This window comes from Acyrthosiphon pisum, chromosome X, assembly GCF_005508785.2.
Source record: "Acyrthosiphon pisum isolate AL4f chromosome X, pea_aphid_22Mar2018_4r6ur, whole genome shotgun sequence".
Taxonomy (NCBI): Eukaryota; Metazoa; Arthropoda; class Insecta; order Hemiptera; family Aphididae; genus Acyrthosiphon; species Acyrthosiphon pisum.
Genome location: NC_042493.1, coordinates 10,135,837 through 10,151,427, shown reverse-complemented (window position 1 = coordinate 10,151,427; position 15,591 = coordinate 10,135,837). Strand labels below are relative to the sequence as shown.

General features: G+C 27.6%; 3 protein-coding genes across 3 annotated transcripts in view; all 3 read right to left on the bottom strand.

The window, feature by feature from the left end:
- Positions 1-8,019: 8,019 nt before the first annotated feature.
- LOC100162677 (calpain-B) lies at positions 8,020-12,049 on the bottom strand. Its single transcript, XM_029485931.1, has 7 exons — positions 11,928-12,049; positions 11,593-11,813; positions 11,478-11,520; positions 11,272-11,410; positions 9,004-9,131; positions 8,730-8,925; positions 8,020-8,148 (listed from the first exon to the last, which is right to left on the bottom strand). Exons 1-7 carry the CDS (start codon positions 12,021-12,023, stop codon positions 8,063-8,065), a joined length of 909 nt encoding a protein of 302 aa, XP_029341791.1. The 5' UTR covers positions 12,024-12,049; the 3' UTR covers positions 8,020-8,062.
- Positions 12,050-12,149: 100 nt separating this feature from the next.
- LOC115033274 (calpain-A-like) lies at positions 12,150-12,986 on the bottom strand. Its single transcript, XM_029485564.1, has 3 exons — positions 12,787-12,986; positions 12,540-12,694; positions 12,150-12,444 (listed from the first exon to the last, which is right to left on the bottom strand). Exons 1-3 carry the CDS (start codon positions 12,925-12,927, stop codon positions 12,150-12,152), a joined length of 591 nt encoding a protein of 196 aa, XP_029341424.1. The 5' UTR covers positions 12,928-12,986.
- Positions 12,987-13,581: 595 nt separating this feature from the next.
- Positions 13,582-15,591, bottom strand: part of LOC100569507 (calpain-A) — a 12,207-nt gene continuing 10,197 nt past the window's right edge. The window contains exon 13 of the mRNA XM_029492843.1: positions 13,582-13,647. Within this exon, the coding sequence (XP_029348703.1) occupies positions 13,582-13,647 (66 nt within the window). The remainder of the gene's footprint in view (positions 13,648-15,591) is intronic.

Below are 15,591 nucleotides of genomic sequence, written 5' to 3'. Positions count from 1 at the left end.
AAATTTTCACTTTCTCCTTTTTGTCCATTTTCTAATTTGCTAGGCAGTTTTTTTATGTCTACTATGTCTAAAATAAAAAAATTGACCGCACTGTTTATTAAATGGGTGCCTTCAAATGGTACGTTTGAATGAAAGTACGTTTAAATTCTTATGATGGGTGTACACTTTACGTGGCCCGCATAAGTAGCAAGTACAATGTAAAAGCACTATAGCGACCTGTCTATCTTATCTCCAACAACCACTACAGGATACAAACAGCGTGACCTGGTCGACTCTCCCACCAAGCCGATAACGACAAGGCGGGACGGGGGGGTGAGAGGGGGGGTGGGGCGTGTCGCTTAAGACGTACAACGGTCGGCGGAAAAGGCTGGTCGAACATTTGAGATCGATCATCGGACCGATAGCCGATAGCACATCATCCGACGTTAAACTCATCGCTCGAGAGACACGTCATGTATTATTATTTGGTTGTAATATTATAATACATAATGTGTGACATTTATAAAGTGTTTGTGTTGTGTTTTTTCATCACATAACCAGACACTTCGACCGGACCACGACCAACCTTGATTCAATCATCGGGTCCTACTTAACATACTCTATAAATCACTTAAAAATGTAAATACCATAAAAATTGACGTTTAAAGTTTAAACACAGACAATATTCTCATTTGACGACAGATCATTTTCAAACATTAAGGATAGCCTACCAAAATCGGTTCCGAGCCTAGTTCCGTTTAATTCAAATTTGATATGTTGAAGTTCGAAAGATAGAGAAAACACTTATTGGGGTGAAGTCACTTAAAAGCAAAGGGATACATAAAGTTAGTATTTACTACTTATCGGTCTAATCACCTGGGCATTTTTTTTTTTTTTTTTTATCCACGATTGTTAACAGCACTATTTGAGCGTAGATACCTTTTCCCGTAATACGATTGAGATAATTTGTACAGTTTTTTTTCATGTTCTACTGCTAGATCGTATTTCCACCACATCACCACGGTGTCTTTAGGTACTAATGCACTATACACATAACCATTAGTAAATCCAATCCGACCGTCGTTTTCATTATTGCTACAAAAAAATTAAAACGTTGTTCACAATCGTATTTTATCCGTTTCTCTTAACCATATAATATATAACATGAATGGCGTTGCTCGGCTGTATTATAGTATATTATATTGTGTACTCGACACCTTTTCAATTGGTCACCGTTTGAATTGAATGATTAATCATTACACACGAACAACGATTCTAAGAGAATGACCGAGAATATCTCCATTTCTAATGATATTTTATTATATATTTTTATTTCATATTGCTATATTTATATATAATTTATTTTAATTATTTGTACGGTATGTTGGACCAAAATAAACCAAAAACTGATCACACATATTATAAAATAATTATTATAATATAATTGTATAAATCTACTATTACTATAGCTAGCTGTAATAAAATTGTGTCAGTACCAACGTACCATGGAACGTGTTGAATAAGTATATCGTATAAGAAAATTAAAATGAATAAAATATTTTGAAAATTTCTTTGTGTATATTATATTAAATAATAGTATATGCAGTGACAAAAAGTATCGAGTCCCCTACAAATAATAATGAACTAAAACCGTTATTTTTCGTGTATAATTCAAACTATATGAATACAAATTATGCTTATGCAAAAATCAAACAGGATATTCATTTTTTTATTTTTTAAACACACATTACACATATTATCAGTGAAACCAATAAGAACATTCATCGCTCTGATCGGTATCGAATATGTTGTGTAATAATTTATAAGAATAACGGTTTTTGGCATAGGTAGTTGGTAATCACTTTTTTTTATTATCATTTTGAGTGGCTTGAAAATAATGATATAGGTATCTGTATTCGTTGACATGATAATATTATGTGGCTGTTCGTATGGAAGTGCATCAAATAATAAACCATATTCTTTCGTTCGTACGGGTGGTATAGTTCCACACTTTCACGACTTTAATTTTATTTTACACACAATTAATATTTGAGTACTTATCACACGATATTTTTAATAGGTACTCACCAAAATTAATATGCCTAAATTGTTACCCTTAAAATAATTCTTTCTACAGTCTCCCTAATATTAAAACTCGTCACTATCTTGTATGCAATTTCAGGCATATTATATAGCCTCGGATTCACCCTGGGGGTACTAATTTCCAACGAAACTGTATGACCCCTAGAGTATAATATATAATCAATAAATCCTATACGGTGGGTACAAATATATACTAGAAAAATCATTAACCCAGTACAAATATTCTGGGAATACGATGTTCTCCTCTGGGGTTAATATTATATTCCTATGTGATTATAGCTTCGGTAATATATTCCAAGGATATATTATGTTTTATAATTCCAAAATTGTATGTCGAGGGTCCAGTTACATTAATTACAATATTAAAATTTTTTTTCAAATTTGAATACGCTATAAACCCTACGTTTATAACCTACGTGTTAGAAATTAATTTTAATACAATTTATATTAATTAAATTTAATACAATTAATTTTAATTTCAATACAGAAGTTATATCACAAATCGTATAGTGATTATAATATTATATTATATTATGTAAAATATTTTATCAACTGTTTACAGAAACATGTGCTATTATGTCACGTGTCTTTTATTTCATTATATATGTTATATAATTATGTAACTGAACATTTTTATAAATTGCCTATATAATCCAAACATTCAATATTTACAAAAAATTAAATCTTAGTTTATCATTTTTGTTCGAGAGAGAGTTTTACGTACTATACTCACAATACTGCTTTCATATTATATATAGTTTTGGTATATTATATATTATATATTATATTATATGGTATATTATATTATATGGTATATTATATTATATATAATGTTCCAAACATTTAATAAATAAATAAGCAATTACATAGTGCAATAATTATTTTTCATTTTTAACATATTTGTCATGAATTCTCACTATTTTAGTCTTTCATGAGGTAAGTACCCAAAGGTATGCAATATATTAATATAATATTATACAATTTGAATTAAAATAGTTAATTATTCTAATATTTTTTGTATTGTGCCAAAAGTGGACAACACAATAATACACCTTGTGATAAGAGTAAATATACACCATTCATAAATAATATATATATATATATATATATTTAATAATAATGTTATTTAGTTTTAAAATTATATTTTATAAATGTTGTTAATTATAAATATTTATAACTATCGTTTACCTCTATTATAGATTTATAACATTCAATAAATTATATTGACAAATAATTAATGAATATGAGACTATATTATTTGGTATCTCTAAAAATGTTTCAATGTCATATGTTTATGTACAATAGATAGTTTAAATTATTTTAATTTATAGCCATAACTCATTGCATACTTAAAAGTTTAAACCATGTTTATTATTCTATATTCTATGTACATATAAATATATATGCATTATAATATGTTCTATTAATTATTAATTATAATTAATTAGTAAGTACCTACCATACACGATTGTATTATTGACTTTTATAAAGTGGAGTATCATATTCCTAGAATATTTTCACCTATGTTATGATTATATTTTGTATATTTATACACCTCGAATATTTTGACCGGGGCCGGGGTGTGACTTTTCTAGGATATTTGTAACCCCCATTGGTGGTATAATATATGTCATAGAAAAGTTGTAGGCACCCCCACGGGGGTTCATTATTCCTTGGTATGAATTTTCCTGCCACGCTGGTACTTTACCATACGTCCATATCGCGATATAACTTGGATACTATAATAGTATGGTAATAAATCTGAAAATAATTAATTTCGTTATCGAGTTTACTATTTAGATCGATCATAATTCATCTCAAATTTTAAAATGCAAATATGTATCTATGCACTTTTAAACAGTAATCATACGGAATTTAAAAAAGAAATGAGATGATTAATCTCGAGTAAACTTCGTCTCAAAATTAAATTTGTTTTTACTAATAAGTAATAATAATGAAAATATAATATAAAATATCCACACTAACAAACCGACATCGTTTTTCGTATCCAAAGGTATTATTGAATTCAAATTTAATACCATCCATTATACAGTGACCCACTTGTAACCTAATGTACAGCAGAGTGACAACCACTTACTATTCTTGGTAAACGGACACTTTGTACTATCTATTGTTTGAGTTGCATACCGTGGATACTTTGTACGGTGAAAATAAATTGATAAAAATCAATCGCGGACACTTTGTATGATATAAATAAATCGGGAAATATAGTCGGGAGATAAGATAAAATTGAATTGCTCAAAACTTTAGATCGCGAATCGTGATCGCAATCAGTATGAGACATGAGTTTGGTGACACAATACACTCCACACACAACCAATTCTTCAAATTTGGAACGTCAGAAATCAAACGATTAATTATTCACATAGGACAAATAATTTTAGCGAAGGATGGAATAGTTCATTCTATAAATTAATTGGATCGGCTAATCCAAGTTTCTGGAGTGTTTTGGGATCTTTGCAGTTGGACGAATGTGCTAGTCATTTAAACAAAAATATAAGAAAAAAAATCAAAATACACAAAAAACAATCCACGAAGTCTGTACACAGCACGAAAATAAAATAATTACAAATACACTATTACTTCAAATAATTTGCCATACTTTTAGTTTTTAAATTTATATATTATAATTTATGACTTATAATTGACAGTGGATTTTCTTAAAAATTCGCGAAGCCTGTAGATACCACAAATTTATTATCATAACTATTATTATTATTATTATTTATGTCTGTTAACTACATGTGTTTTGTAATAACAAATTATGTGATAATGTGATACTGTACACACTTATATATACCTCAAATATGTACAAACTGTCCGCCATATTGACGGTTGTTACTACCTAAAGTAGTACAAACTGTCCGCGGTTTTTATTTTTTCTAGGTGATCGTACAAAGTGTCCTACAACCACTATTCTTGTGTGGTGTAGCCGTGTAGGTACTGGTGTAGTGACTAGTAGTTTGTGTCCGTCAATAATGCTTCAAATCTTGAGAATGATTTCTGGTAGAAAATCTGATCTAGTTAGTAATTAAGGTGATGAAAAGTAAAAACTCCTAGTAATTATCAAAATAATTGGAATAAACATTAAAAAAGGTAGAAAAATCGGGATTTATGTATATAGTATACGCAAAAATGATTTTTACCAAATTCAATTTTGTTTTTTTTATATTACAGTAATTCAAAAATGAATTACTGTTGAAGTTTAAATTTTTCACCGAATACATTTGTTTTATCTTTTTCTTAATCATTTAAAAAATATTTTGGATTTTTTTGTGCTATTTGTATAGGTACATTTTAAGTTTTAATACATTTTGACATTTTGGTTTTTTATCTATTTATGCATATAAACAATTTTGTTTGTAAAAAAACAAGCAAAAAAGCTTTGATCATAATATAATAAAATTTGTTTGTATAAGTAATTTATAATTCAAATTTTGATGGCAGTGGATATATATAAGTAGTTATATCAAGTGCAATCATCAAACGATCGTAAGATTTTTTTTAATGATACAATAGCTATTTACTATGTCCACAAGGCGCAAAGTACGAAAACGTTTTTTTTTTTTAACGGATGCTGTTCCATATAGTCTTAAAGTTGGAATAATTCCAACAACATTTTATCCGAAAATGTTACATTTAACATTTGTAGAACATGGAGTTCACCGTATAGCTGAAACAGTTAGAGTATATAATTTCCCTTAGTCGATTAATTATTCGCAACTGTAAAAAAGTATTTCTAAAAGCACCTGGTATAGTATTAAAATGTAAGAAATTATATCCTACTTTATGACTTCTATACCTGCTAATCATACTCGGTTGGTTACTTGGTAAAAGCAGTCGACTACTATTCGAACAGTTACGAAAAAAATAAATAAGTGATTTAAAATCTTGATTCAGATAGGTACTGCAATCGCTATTACAAAAGCTACTAATATTATGCAAAACAATTACCTGAATTTAGGATATATTTCGGTAAATTGTTGTTTCTTGGTTAAATTAGGAAAAAAAAAGAAACATCAAATCTAACAGTAATTGAAAATCTTGCGATAGTGGAAAATTCCGCAAACAAATTAAATAAAGTTCAAGGAGAATCCGGAGTTATAATAAAAAATAAATTAAAATAAATACTCTCTAAAAACGTTGCTTTACAAAAAATTAAAACTATTAGAGATATAATATTCTTCTGAATAAAAATAAAAATACGTCAATAGATATTGAATTAACACCACCTGCTATATTAAGCATGAAATATGTCCTATTATCCTGGGTCGACGTTGGACGCTCCTTCAACTGCTATAAGTCAATTTTGAGACCTAATATTTACCTATATAAATATTAACTTATATTTGAAAATCTCCATATTATGTACGTTGTATCTTGTATCTAACTGTTCCAAAAAGCCAACAATAAAGATGATTTTATGAATAATTATTAATTAATAATATTACAATATCAAAAAAAAATTATATAATAAATCTATGATATAGGTAGCTATGTTTACAAAAAAATAAATCTAATATTTAAAATATTATATTAATGTACGAAAGACCCTACACTAAATTCTTATTATGTCGTACGTCGATATCTCGAATTGTACATTACGTCAAACACAATGAAATCCCCTTGAAATAATTATGGTTATATTAAATTTCGATATCTTGATTTTTTTTAAATTATGTGTCATTACTAATTAGTATAATAGGGTCCTACTACTAATAATCTATTTTATGCATTATTATCAAATCAGTTCAGAATTCAGATAACAAAAATAAATTCAAACACTGATAACGTCATGAAAAATAGGACAACTATAAATAATTACTCAAATGATTCATTTTAGAATCTGAACGGAGCGATGAACGTATTGGTTACAATAATGTAGGTATGTTTCTTTAAGGCTTGTTTTTTGTAGCAAATGTTTCACTCAAAATCTAAGACTAACGGTGCTGCCTTTATAAATTACACAAGAATATAAAATATACGAGTATATAAATAATTTACTGATATTTTATTAGATAATAGTATATAATATATAAGTATTATTTAGATTATATATAACAATAACACTAGGTAGGTAGGTACATTTTATTTTTTATGCTGTACATTTATTTCATCGGTATTATACTATAGATCTAATTTTTATTTATGTCAAATTGCAATATAGGTACTTTGAACATTTCTTAGTAATTATTTATGTTCTATATCCAAAACGCGTATTTAGCTAAATTTAACGCTACTAATTATTTTTGATCGTCAATTCCCAATAGTTTTAAACATTTTCAAAATTTCAAAATATTGTTATGTAGGTTCATAAGTATATTTTTTAAACAATAGAATATTTCGTGGAGAAAAAAAGGAAAGCTTCGATATTGTAGTACGCGATCTACCTTCCAGTTTAGGTTACAGTGCAACTACCAGACATTCTCAGTTAGAGTGTGCGACCTACAATGCAAAACCATACCAAATATTTTTATATTATTAATAACACAAATAATTGTTTGATAAATTTAAAATAAGTTATTAATATTTTTCTTAGAAATAATAATTTAATTAGGTAAGTATTAAGTTTTACAGCATCGAAACAAAATAGTTGTGTTTTGGAGCTGTATATATTATAGCTATACTGGAAACTGTTAATAATTGCAAAAAAAAAAACGAGATTTCAGTAGGTACGAATAAAAAATTATATAACTTAAAAGGACGTTACATAATAATGTTTTCAATACACGTTCAAAAATTACAGATTTCAAGTGTCAACTACCTAAATAAAAACAGTGACTAAATAAAAATCCATTAACATATAATACAATGTTTACTTAAATATATATAAACTAAATTGATTTAATTATCTATTTGAAATACATACATATAACAATAAAAATATCAACATTACAATATTAAGATAAACGCCCAACTAAACTTTTAAATAAAAATAAAACTCAATTTATATTTAAATTTACGAATAAAATGTTTTTTCAACCCATTCTTCCAATGTAAATGAGGCAACATTTTTATTTTCAGAGTCGCGTTCTTTAAATATATCTAAAAATAAAAATGAAACGATTATTAAATTAATATTTAAAAAAAAAACTATAGTTATTTTAACTAAGTTTAAAATCTAAATGTATTTTAAAGGGAATGTAAGCAGTGATTAAAATCCATTGATTTGTCTTTTCCAAATTTTTCATTGTAATACAAAACAAAAAATGTTTATTTGGCTGTTCCTTAATGTCTATTTTTAGATTCTGAGTGGAGCGATGAATGTATTTTACTATGATGTGTTTTTTTTGTGTATGTTATCACAGTTTTTGTTGCAGTTAAACTATTTCGATTTAGCCTATTGAGGACTATAATCATTACCCAAAATGTATGTATTTAGACCTGATAACCTATCAACGTTTTTAGCACATTGGTTCGATAGATTTTAATTTTGAAGAACGATTTTAATTCATTAACAAGTTTGTTATGACAATTATTATCAAAATAAAGTTAGTCATATAAATGTCCCTACATATTTCCCCTTAAATCACGACCAATCGTCGTTCCCTTAATTTCACAATATACACAACTCGGGGTCTATAATGCTTATATTATGATTCTTTGCAAATAAAATTGTAACCAACCTATCGTGGTTTTAAGTCTTATAGCACACATAATGAAATCATCGAACACTATGTATCCTTTTTTATTTGCATACCGATGACACATAGTGTTTATGGTACGTGTTCTAATATTGTAACCAACCGAACTTAATGCTGGTCTTAGTTCGAATCCTTTGATATAACCTTTGTTCTTTTTATCGTACGTTTTAAAAACAACCTTAAACAAAACAATAAATTATATATCTTTGAAAACTTAATGAACGGCCTTAAAAATGTATAGTTTTAAAATACTCACCTGCCACTGTCTAATGTCTATCCATAGTCTTTGGAATTCTTTAAAACCAAGTTTACCTGATCTATCCCAATCCATCATAGCAATCAAGCAACGACATACATCGTTTGAAAATTTTGTGTGAACAGTATCTATAAATATTATATTTTCTTATTAACAAGGTGTTTAATCTAATAAAATAATCAATATCTACATTCACGAAAATTATATACCTATACTCTATTCAAAATGAGATCATTACTCGGCGGCCTAGTTGTGCGCATGGGTGTGGCAGCACCCAACGCATCGCCGTAGTGGGGACGGCGTCTGACCATAATATGTCTGATCACCGCCCGACGAAAATTGATCGCCGCCGAGTAATGATCTCATTTTGAATAGAGTATAATTATTAGTTTAGTTAAAAGATGTGAAAGAAGTACATGTTGAAAAATGAATCGTTTAGTAAGTTGAAGTATTTATTTTAATAATACCTATAATATAATGAGTAAATTCAATAGTATTTATGCAATTATTTATGATTTAATTAAATAAGTCTTTAATTTTCTTATAAGTATATTCAAATATAGATTCATATAATATTAAGTAAAAAATTGTTAAAAACTCGTTTCTATTTTGATAATTCTACGTAACTTCTTCTTCTTGAAGATCCAATAGATTTCGGATATTGGAAATCATATTGAATATTGTTTCTCATTCTAACGATGTAGGAAATAATTAATTTGTCATTTCACCAAACCAGTCGAGGAGATTTACAACCACGATGTTCTTCGTATTCCGAGACTTTTCTTACCTTCTATTTTTCCTTAAAGTATAAGTTGCAACAAACTATATAATATATGATTTTGTGACCATTTTGTGACCCATATATTCTAATTTCCGTGTTTTTATAGTCATCAGTAGTTGATTTTTCTTTTACATTCTTTGAAGTACGTTCACATTAAAAATACGATTTGTCAATGAAATATTTAAGATTCAACGATACAATCACATGTCCAATACCTCAATTCTCTTACTTACAGTTCAGTTAATGTTCATGTTTCAGGTCCATGTAAATATAGGATATATGTAACTACTTAGTAGTCGGGTCTTAGTGCTATTTAAAAAATCATGACCTTTAAATATCTTAAACATTTTCACAAATGCTAGTTCAACTTGTAATATATAATATTTAGACTTAAATAAAAACACGGGATAACTAATAAACGATGGACCGTACTGAATGTGAAGTGATCCAATATACATATACACGCATTAGGCATATATTTACGCTCCTTCGTACACCAAACACGACACATGCAAAACATAAATAATAGTCAACCCCTCTCCGACCAGCCGTTTAACAAAAACAAAACAATCAATTATCAACGGCGCCAGACGACACCACATTTTAACTCATATACTTCAAGACCCCGTCGACAAATTTCCGATATAGACGTTGGGATATAATAACACAATAAATTACCAGCGGCACCTTTGTCATACCACTGAAGACAAAATCTAAACACATCAATACATAAACGCAGATATCGATACATATAACCAGAAGAAAGGATCACACCAAAGTCACATTGTATAAGGACCCAACGGGATCGACTCGCCAAACAGTTTTTCCACAAGACCACCCGATGCACAATGCACAAACTCTATGTTGTCATTCAAAAAATTTAAAAATTTAAAAAATATAAGAATAAAAATCATTTAAAAATATGATTTTCTAATAAAAACGTTGTTTTTTAACAACGTAAAACTATGTAAAAAATTATTTTAAAAACATAAATACTTTTTTAGATAATGAGTGTTTCATGAATAAGTAAAATAATGAATAATAAAAATAAGGAAGAAGGCTTATATACGTTGTATACTTATCCGGGTACACATAAACACAAACAATTGTTAGCATATAAAAGAGACACAATGTTAAGTTCGTTAGGTCCGGGAATAGTAAAGCCGCCCACCAATAAGGAACTCCGGATGACCATACTGTATTAGTAAGTATTATGTATTTAATAAGTATTGTGTATTTAATGAGTATTGGCAAAAACATATCAACTAGAACTTAATATATTTTGATCTATCTATCCTGAAGCTCTCGAGTTATGGTTAAAATATAATTCATAGGGCTCTGAAAACCCTTCATTTAATTATCTAAGGATGTCAGGTTCTCCCCCCCTCTCACCACCCGTTACAGAACATTATAACCACCCCCATAAAAAAAACTATAATTTATAGTTAGGTAATAAATATTAAAATATGACACAGCTAAAAAATTACCTTTCATAGCAAAACCCAAAATATTTTTAAGATCCATCCAATCGACCTCTTTGTCACTCCCAGCTACTTTAAGGAAGTATTTTTTTAATTTTTCATTTGAATCGTCACTTTTTTTGCTGTATAGTGCCAATTTTTTTATCTAAAAAAAAATGTATTAATTTTTATAAAATAGCTAAATTATTGTTTATATTACATTTATTTCTTACCTTATCATCAATTTCAACCATTCCTACTTCATTGTCGAACTCCCTAAAACAATGTAATTTAATATAATACCAAATTGTTATTATTATTTAAAATTAATTTTCTTATATTACTTACGCCAAATTATTTTTTTTTTCTGAATATACTCTGAGTAAAAACGCACCTTCTTCATTCTGGTTAGACGTGTAAGGTACAATACAATATTTACCAGGAGGTATCCTAAATCTCTTACAGACTTCTCTTGGTTTGAACTCAGAACAATGGACTTTATCTAAAGGATCGTTATTTTCAAAAAAATTTGTGTCTAATGGTTTCGGCACAATCTTTGAAGTGTTGAGCTAAACGATAAAATAGCGTAAGCATCATAACAAATAATAGTGTACAACTTGTTCTGTTATTAAAATATTGAAAAAATTGTAACACCTAGGTAGGTACTATTGTCCTATACTTACATTATAAACATAAAATCCAAATGACAATGATTGAGCTTTCTGTTTCTGTTGGCCACGCGTGTCCTTGAGCATTAATGCAATAATTACGGTACACATATTGTTATTGTCATTTTCATCGGGATCTACTATGTTATATAGTACTGAGGATTACTGAAAACGTTTCTAAATCACCATTATCAACATCATAATATAAACTTATATATTATTATAATTCATTTCATATTATAAAGTTAACGATTTTATATTATTAAAAATAATTATACCTTTAAATTTATCACATCCACCAGCTGTTGCGCCTCGGACCCATTCACCTTCAAATATACTCAGATCCCATTTTGCCCCTCCGCTGACCCTATATTGTTCATTGTCTAGATAGCCAGGATTTAAATGACAAATTTCCAATATAGAGAAATATTTGACAAAATCATCGAATAGCATCCAAAACTCTCCATCGTCCTCTATTATAAGACCTATTGATTGTTTTAAATGTTGAGGTATAGATTTCCACTCATCTGATCTATTAAATATGTATTAATTCATTCATTAAAATGACATATTTATATGCAACATAAAGTAAGACGTTTATCCGTTACATTATAATAAAAAGCTTACTTGTCACTCCAACGCCCGTTCCATTCGCTTTTACCCCAAGGATTTCGAAGTCTAATAAGAGGTATTATACTATTACTCGATGGTAAAGGTATATAAGTTATCCTGGTAATACTATATGCATGGCTTTTAAATAACCCTTTTTTGTCTGTATCAGGCTATAACATTAATACATTTTATATAGTTTAAAAGTTCTAAGCTGAAGGGAAATAAAAAAGAAACAATATCAGTATAAAATTGAATATCTAACCGATTTCGAATTGAGTATTGCACCACACATGAGCGATTGTCGTTGAAATGAATTTAGCATAATTGTGAACAAATTAGGATGCTCGTTATTTAGTTCATATATTTCTGACACACCTCCAGTGAAATCTCCCATAGCCTCCATTGTGAAACCTCCTTCCAAAGCTTCGTATGAACCGTTTATTCTAATAATGTAACATTTTTTTTTTTTATTTATGTTATTTTATACTTAGTACAGGGACGAATATATCATTGACTTATTAATATAATATCCTCTCCGAGTCCCCCATACCGTACTATAGGTTCCCAAATACCCGTGTAATATAATGGAACTTGACTATACCTACGGCGCATAATATATTTTTCTAAAAATTGTGTCATCATTATTGTTGAACTATTCTCTCTCTCTCTCTATCTATCTTTCTTGCTATTAATTGGATAACAAACGGTACCAAATTTGTATACTATTTTTTTCTAACAATTTTGTCCCCTGGATCTCTCTCTGTTATCAGGCAATTTCTTTATAGGCCTATGAAATGTATTGATTCTACCATGATGTATGTTTATTATATTTTGTTTGTGTTACACATTTTATATCTAATAGGTAATAAAAATCGATCTTCAATTTAAAGTGTGCGGCTTATGGTATAAAATTAGTTCTTGTTCGGAGATCAAAAGTAAATATACTGAATACTTTTCAAAATAATCATCAATACATTTTTTTCTAAAAGGTGGGCAATTGAGTATTACGCCGCTGTACAATATAAGTGTCTAGAGGATCCGCTGTAAAGGTTAAATTTTAATTCAATGTTATAACTTCATCGTAGACGAAAAATGATACTGAGCAAAGACGGTCCCTATCAACCTATAATATAAGTTATTAATAAGTCAGTTTTATGATATAACTTTTGTTAAAATTATTTATTTTACTATTAGACATTAATAATACAGTAGGTTGAATTAATTTTAACCAAAACATTTGAAAAATGTCATTGTGTGTACACAATATAATAATATACTATAAATGTTTGAAGTTTAAGTACCTACCCAAACATAATATTTTTAAATTTAAATTGTTATTATTTGTTTAAATATTCAATATCATCCAAATTTGAACTTAAAATATAGATTTAAAAACAGTGTATATATAACTTTTAGAATTTTAAAGAAATTAAAACGTAATTAAATATTAACTACTTATAAATAAACCTTGCTTTAAATTTGAAAATTTATAAAATTAAATTATATACTAAATGTTCAAAAATGAAGATTCTATGAATAGGTACTTATATCTACAACATAATTTGCAAATTTATAGATACCTAATTATATTTATGAATTTTGTCAAAAATTGAAATTAAATCCTTAAAAAAAAAATCGTGCTTGCGTAACTATAATTTTTTTAAACCACTACTATAATAACTTATGGAGAATTTTTTATTAAAAATCAAGCAATAAAAACAAGTGCATTTACATTTATAAAAATACCCTAAAAAAATTGAAAATTGCACGTGTTTATAAATAGCTCAAAACTAGTAAAAATATATTGAAAAATGGTTTAAACAAAATTATTTATACAAAACGATAAAATACACATTTAGAAAAAATTTCAATTATCTAGCATTATTCGTTTTTGAACTACAAAAAAGTAAGAAATTCGTTCCAAGAGAATTCGGTAATTACGGTGAATTTCCAATATCAAAATATTTTGAACTTCCACAGCTTATAAAAAATATGCCTTTCCAGTAAACTTTTTTTTTGTTAATGATAGGAAAGCTAATAAGCAATCTTTAATTACATTTTAATTAATTAATTAAAGAATCACTAACTCTTACATTAGCATTTACTAAACATCATGATGGAGTTTTAAACAAATTAGAAACCTCACTCTGGACGTGTTCTAAATTCCCGGTTTCTAAAAGTATTTTAAGACAACGCAATAAACTAAAATTTCATACTATAGAATTTAAAAATAATTAGGTACCACCTATTTGATAACCTTAAGATTTTGTTAAATACCTATTTTTAATATTGGCTAGTGTAATAGTATGTATTTTCTTTGAATAGAACCGCGGTTATAAAATCCTAATACAAATAACAATCGTAACTATGAACTGGTAACTAACTGACATACGGACTCAACGGGGATAATATATGGTTTTCTAAACTTATGTAAAAAAAACTATTTTGGATTTTTTAAGCATTATACAATCATTCAAAGTTCAAATTATTAAACTATTAAAAATTATATACATTTGCAAACTATTTTGTATTACAAAATTTATACAATTTAATAAAAGATTGCTCCCCATATGTTTGTTTACTGGAAATTTAAAAAAAAATGTTTAGTACATTGTCACAATAGTTTTTTTTGAATTCTGTCATTGTGTGTACACAATATTATAGTATACTTTAAATGTTTGAAGTTCAAGTACCTACCCAAACATAATATTTTTAAGTTACAACAAAACAATTTAAATTGTTATTCTTCGTTTAAATATTTAATATCATCCAAATTTGAACTTAAAATATAGATTTAAACGCAGTGTATATATAACTTTTAGATTTTTTAAAGAAATTAAAATGTAATTAAATATTAACTACTTATAATAAATCTTGCTTTAAATTTGGAAATTTATAAAATTAAATTATATACTAAATGTATAAAATTGAAGATTCTATGAATAGGTTGGTACTTATCTACATCATAATTTGCAAATCTTCAAGACACCCAGGTTATTATATTGATGAATTTTGTCAAAAATTAAAATCAAATCCTTATAAAAAAAACCGTGTCTGCGTAAATATA

Excerpts from the sequence above, each read along its gene's own strand:
- LOC100162677 (XM_029485931.1), bottom strand. The coding sequence starts at position 12,023 with ATGTGTACCGTAATTATTGCATTAATGCTCAAGGACACGCGTGGCCAA. Across the intron at positions 11,814-11,927 it reads TTGGATTTTATGTTTATAAT|CTCAACACTTCAAAGATTGT; the intron begins GTAAGTATAGGA and ends TTTATCGTTTAG. Across the intron at positions 11,521-11,592 it reads GAAAAAAAAAATAATTTGGC|GGAGTTCGACAATGAAGTAG; the intron begins GTAAGTAATATA and ends ACATTGTTTTAG.
- LOC115033274 (XM_029485564.1), bottom strand. The coding sequence starts at position 12,927 with ATGGAGGCTATGGGAGATTTCACTGGAGGTGTGTCAGAAATATATGAA. Across the intron at positions 12,695-12,786 it reads CAATACTCAATTCGAAATCG|CCTGATACAGACAAAAAAGG; the intron begins GTTAGATATTCA and ends TTAATGTTATAG. Across the intron at positions 12,445-12,539 it reads AACGGGCGTTGGAGTGACAA|ATCAGATGAGTGGAAATCTA; the intron begins GTAAGCTTTTTA and ends CATATTTAATAG.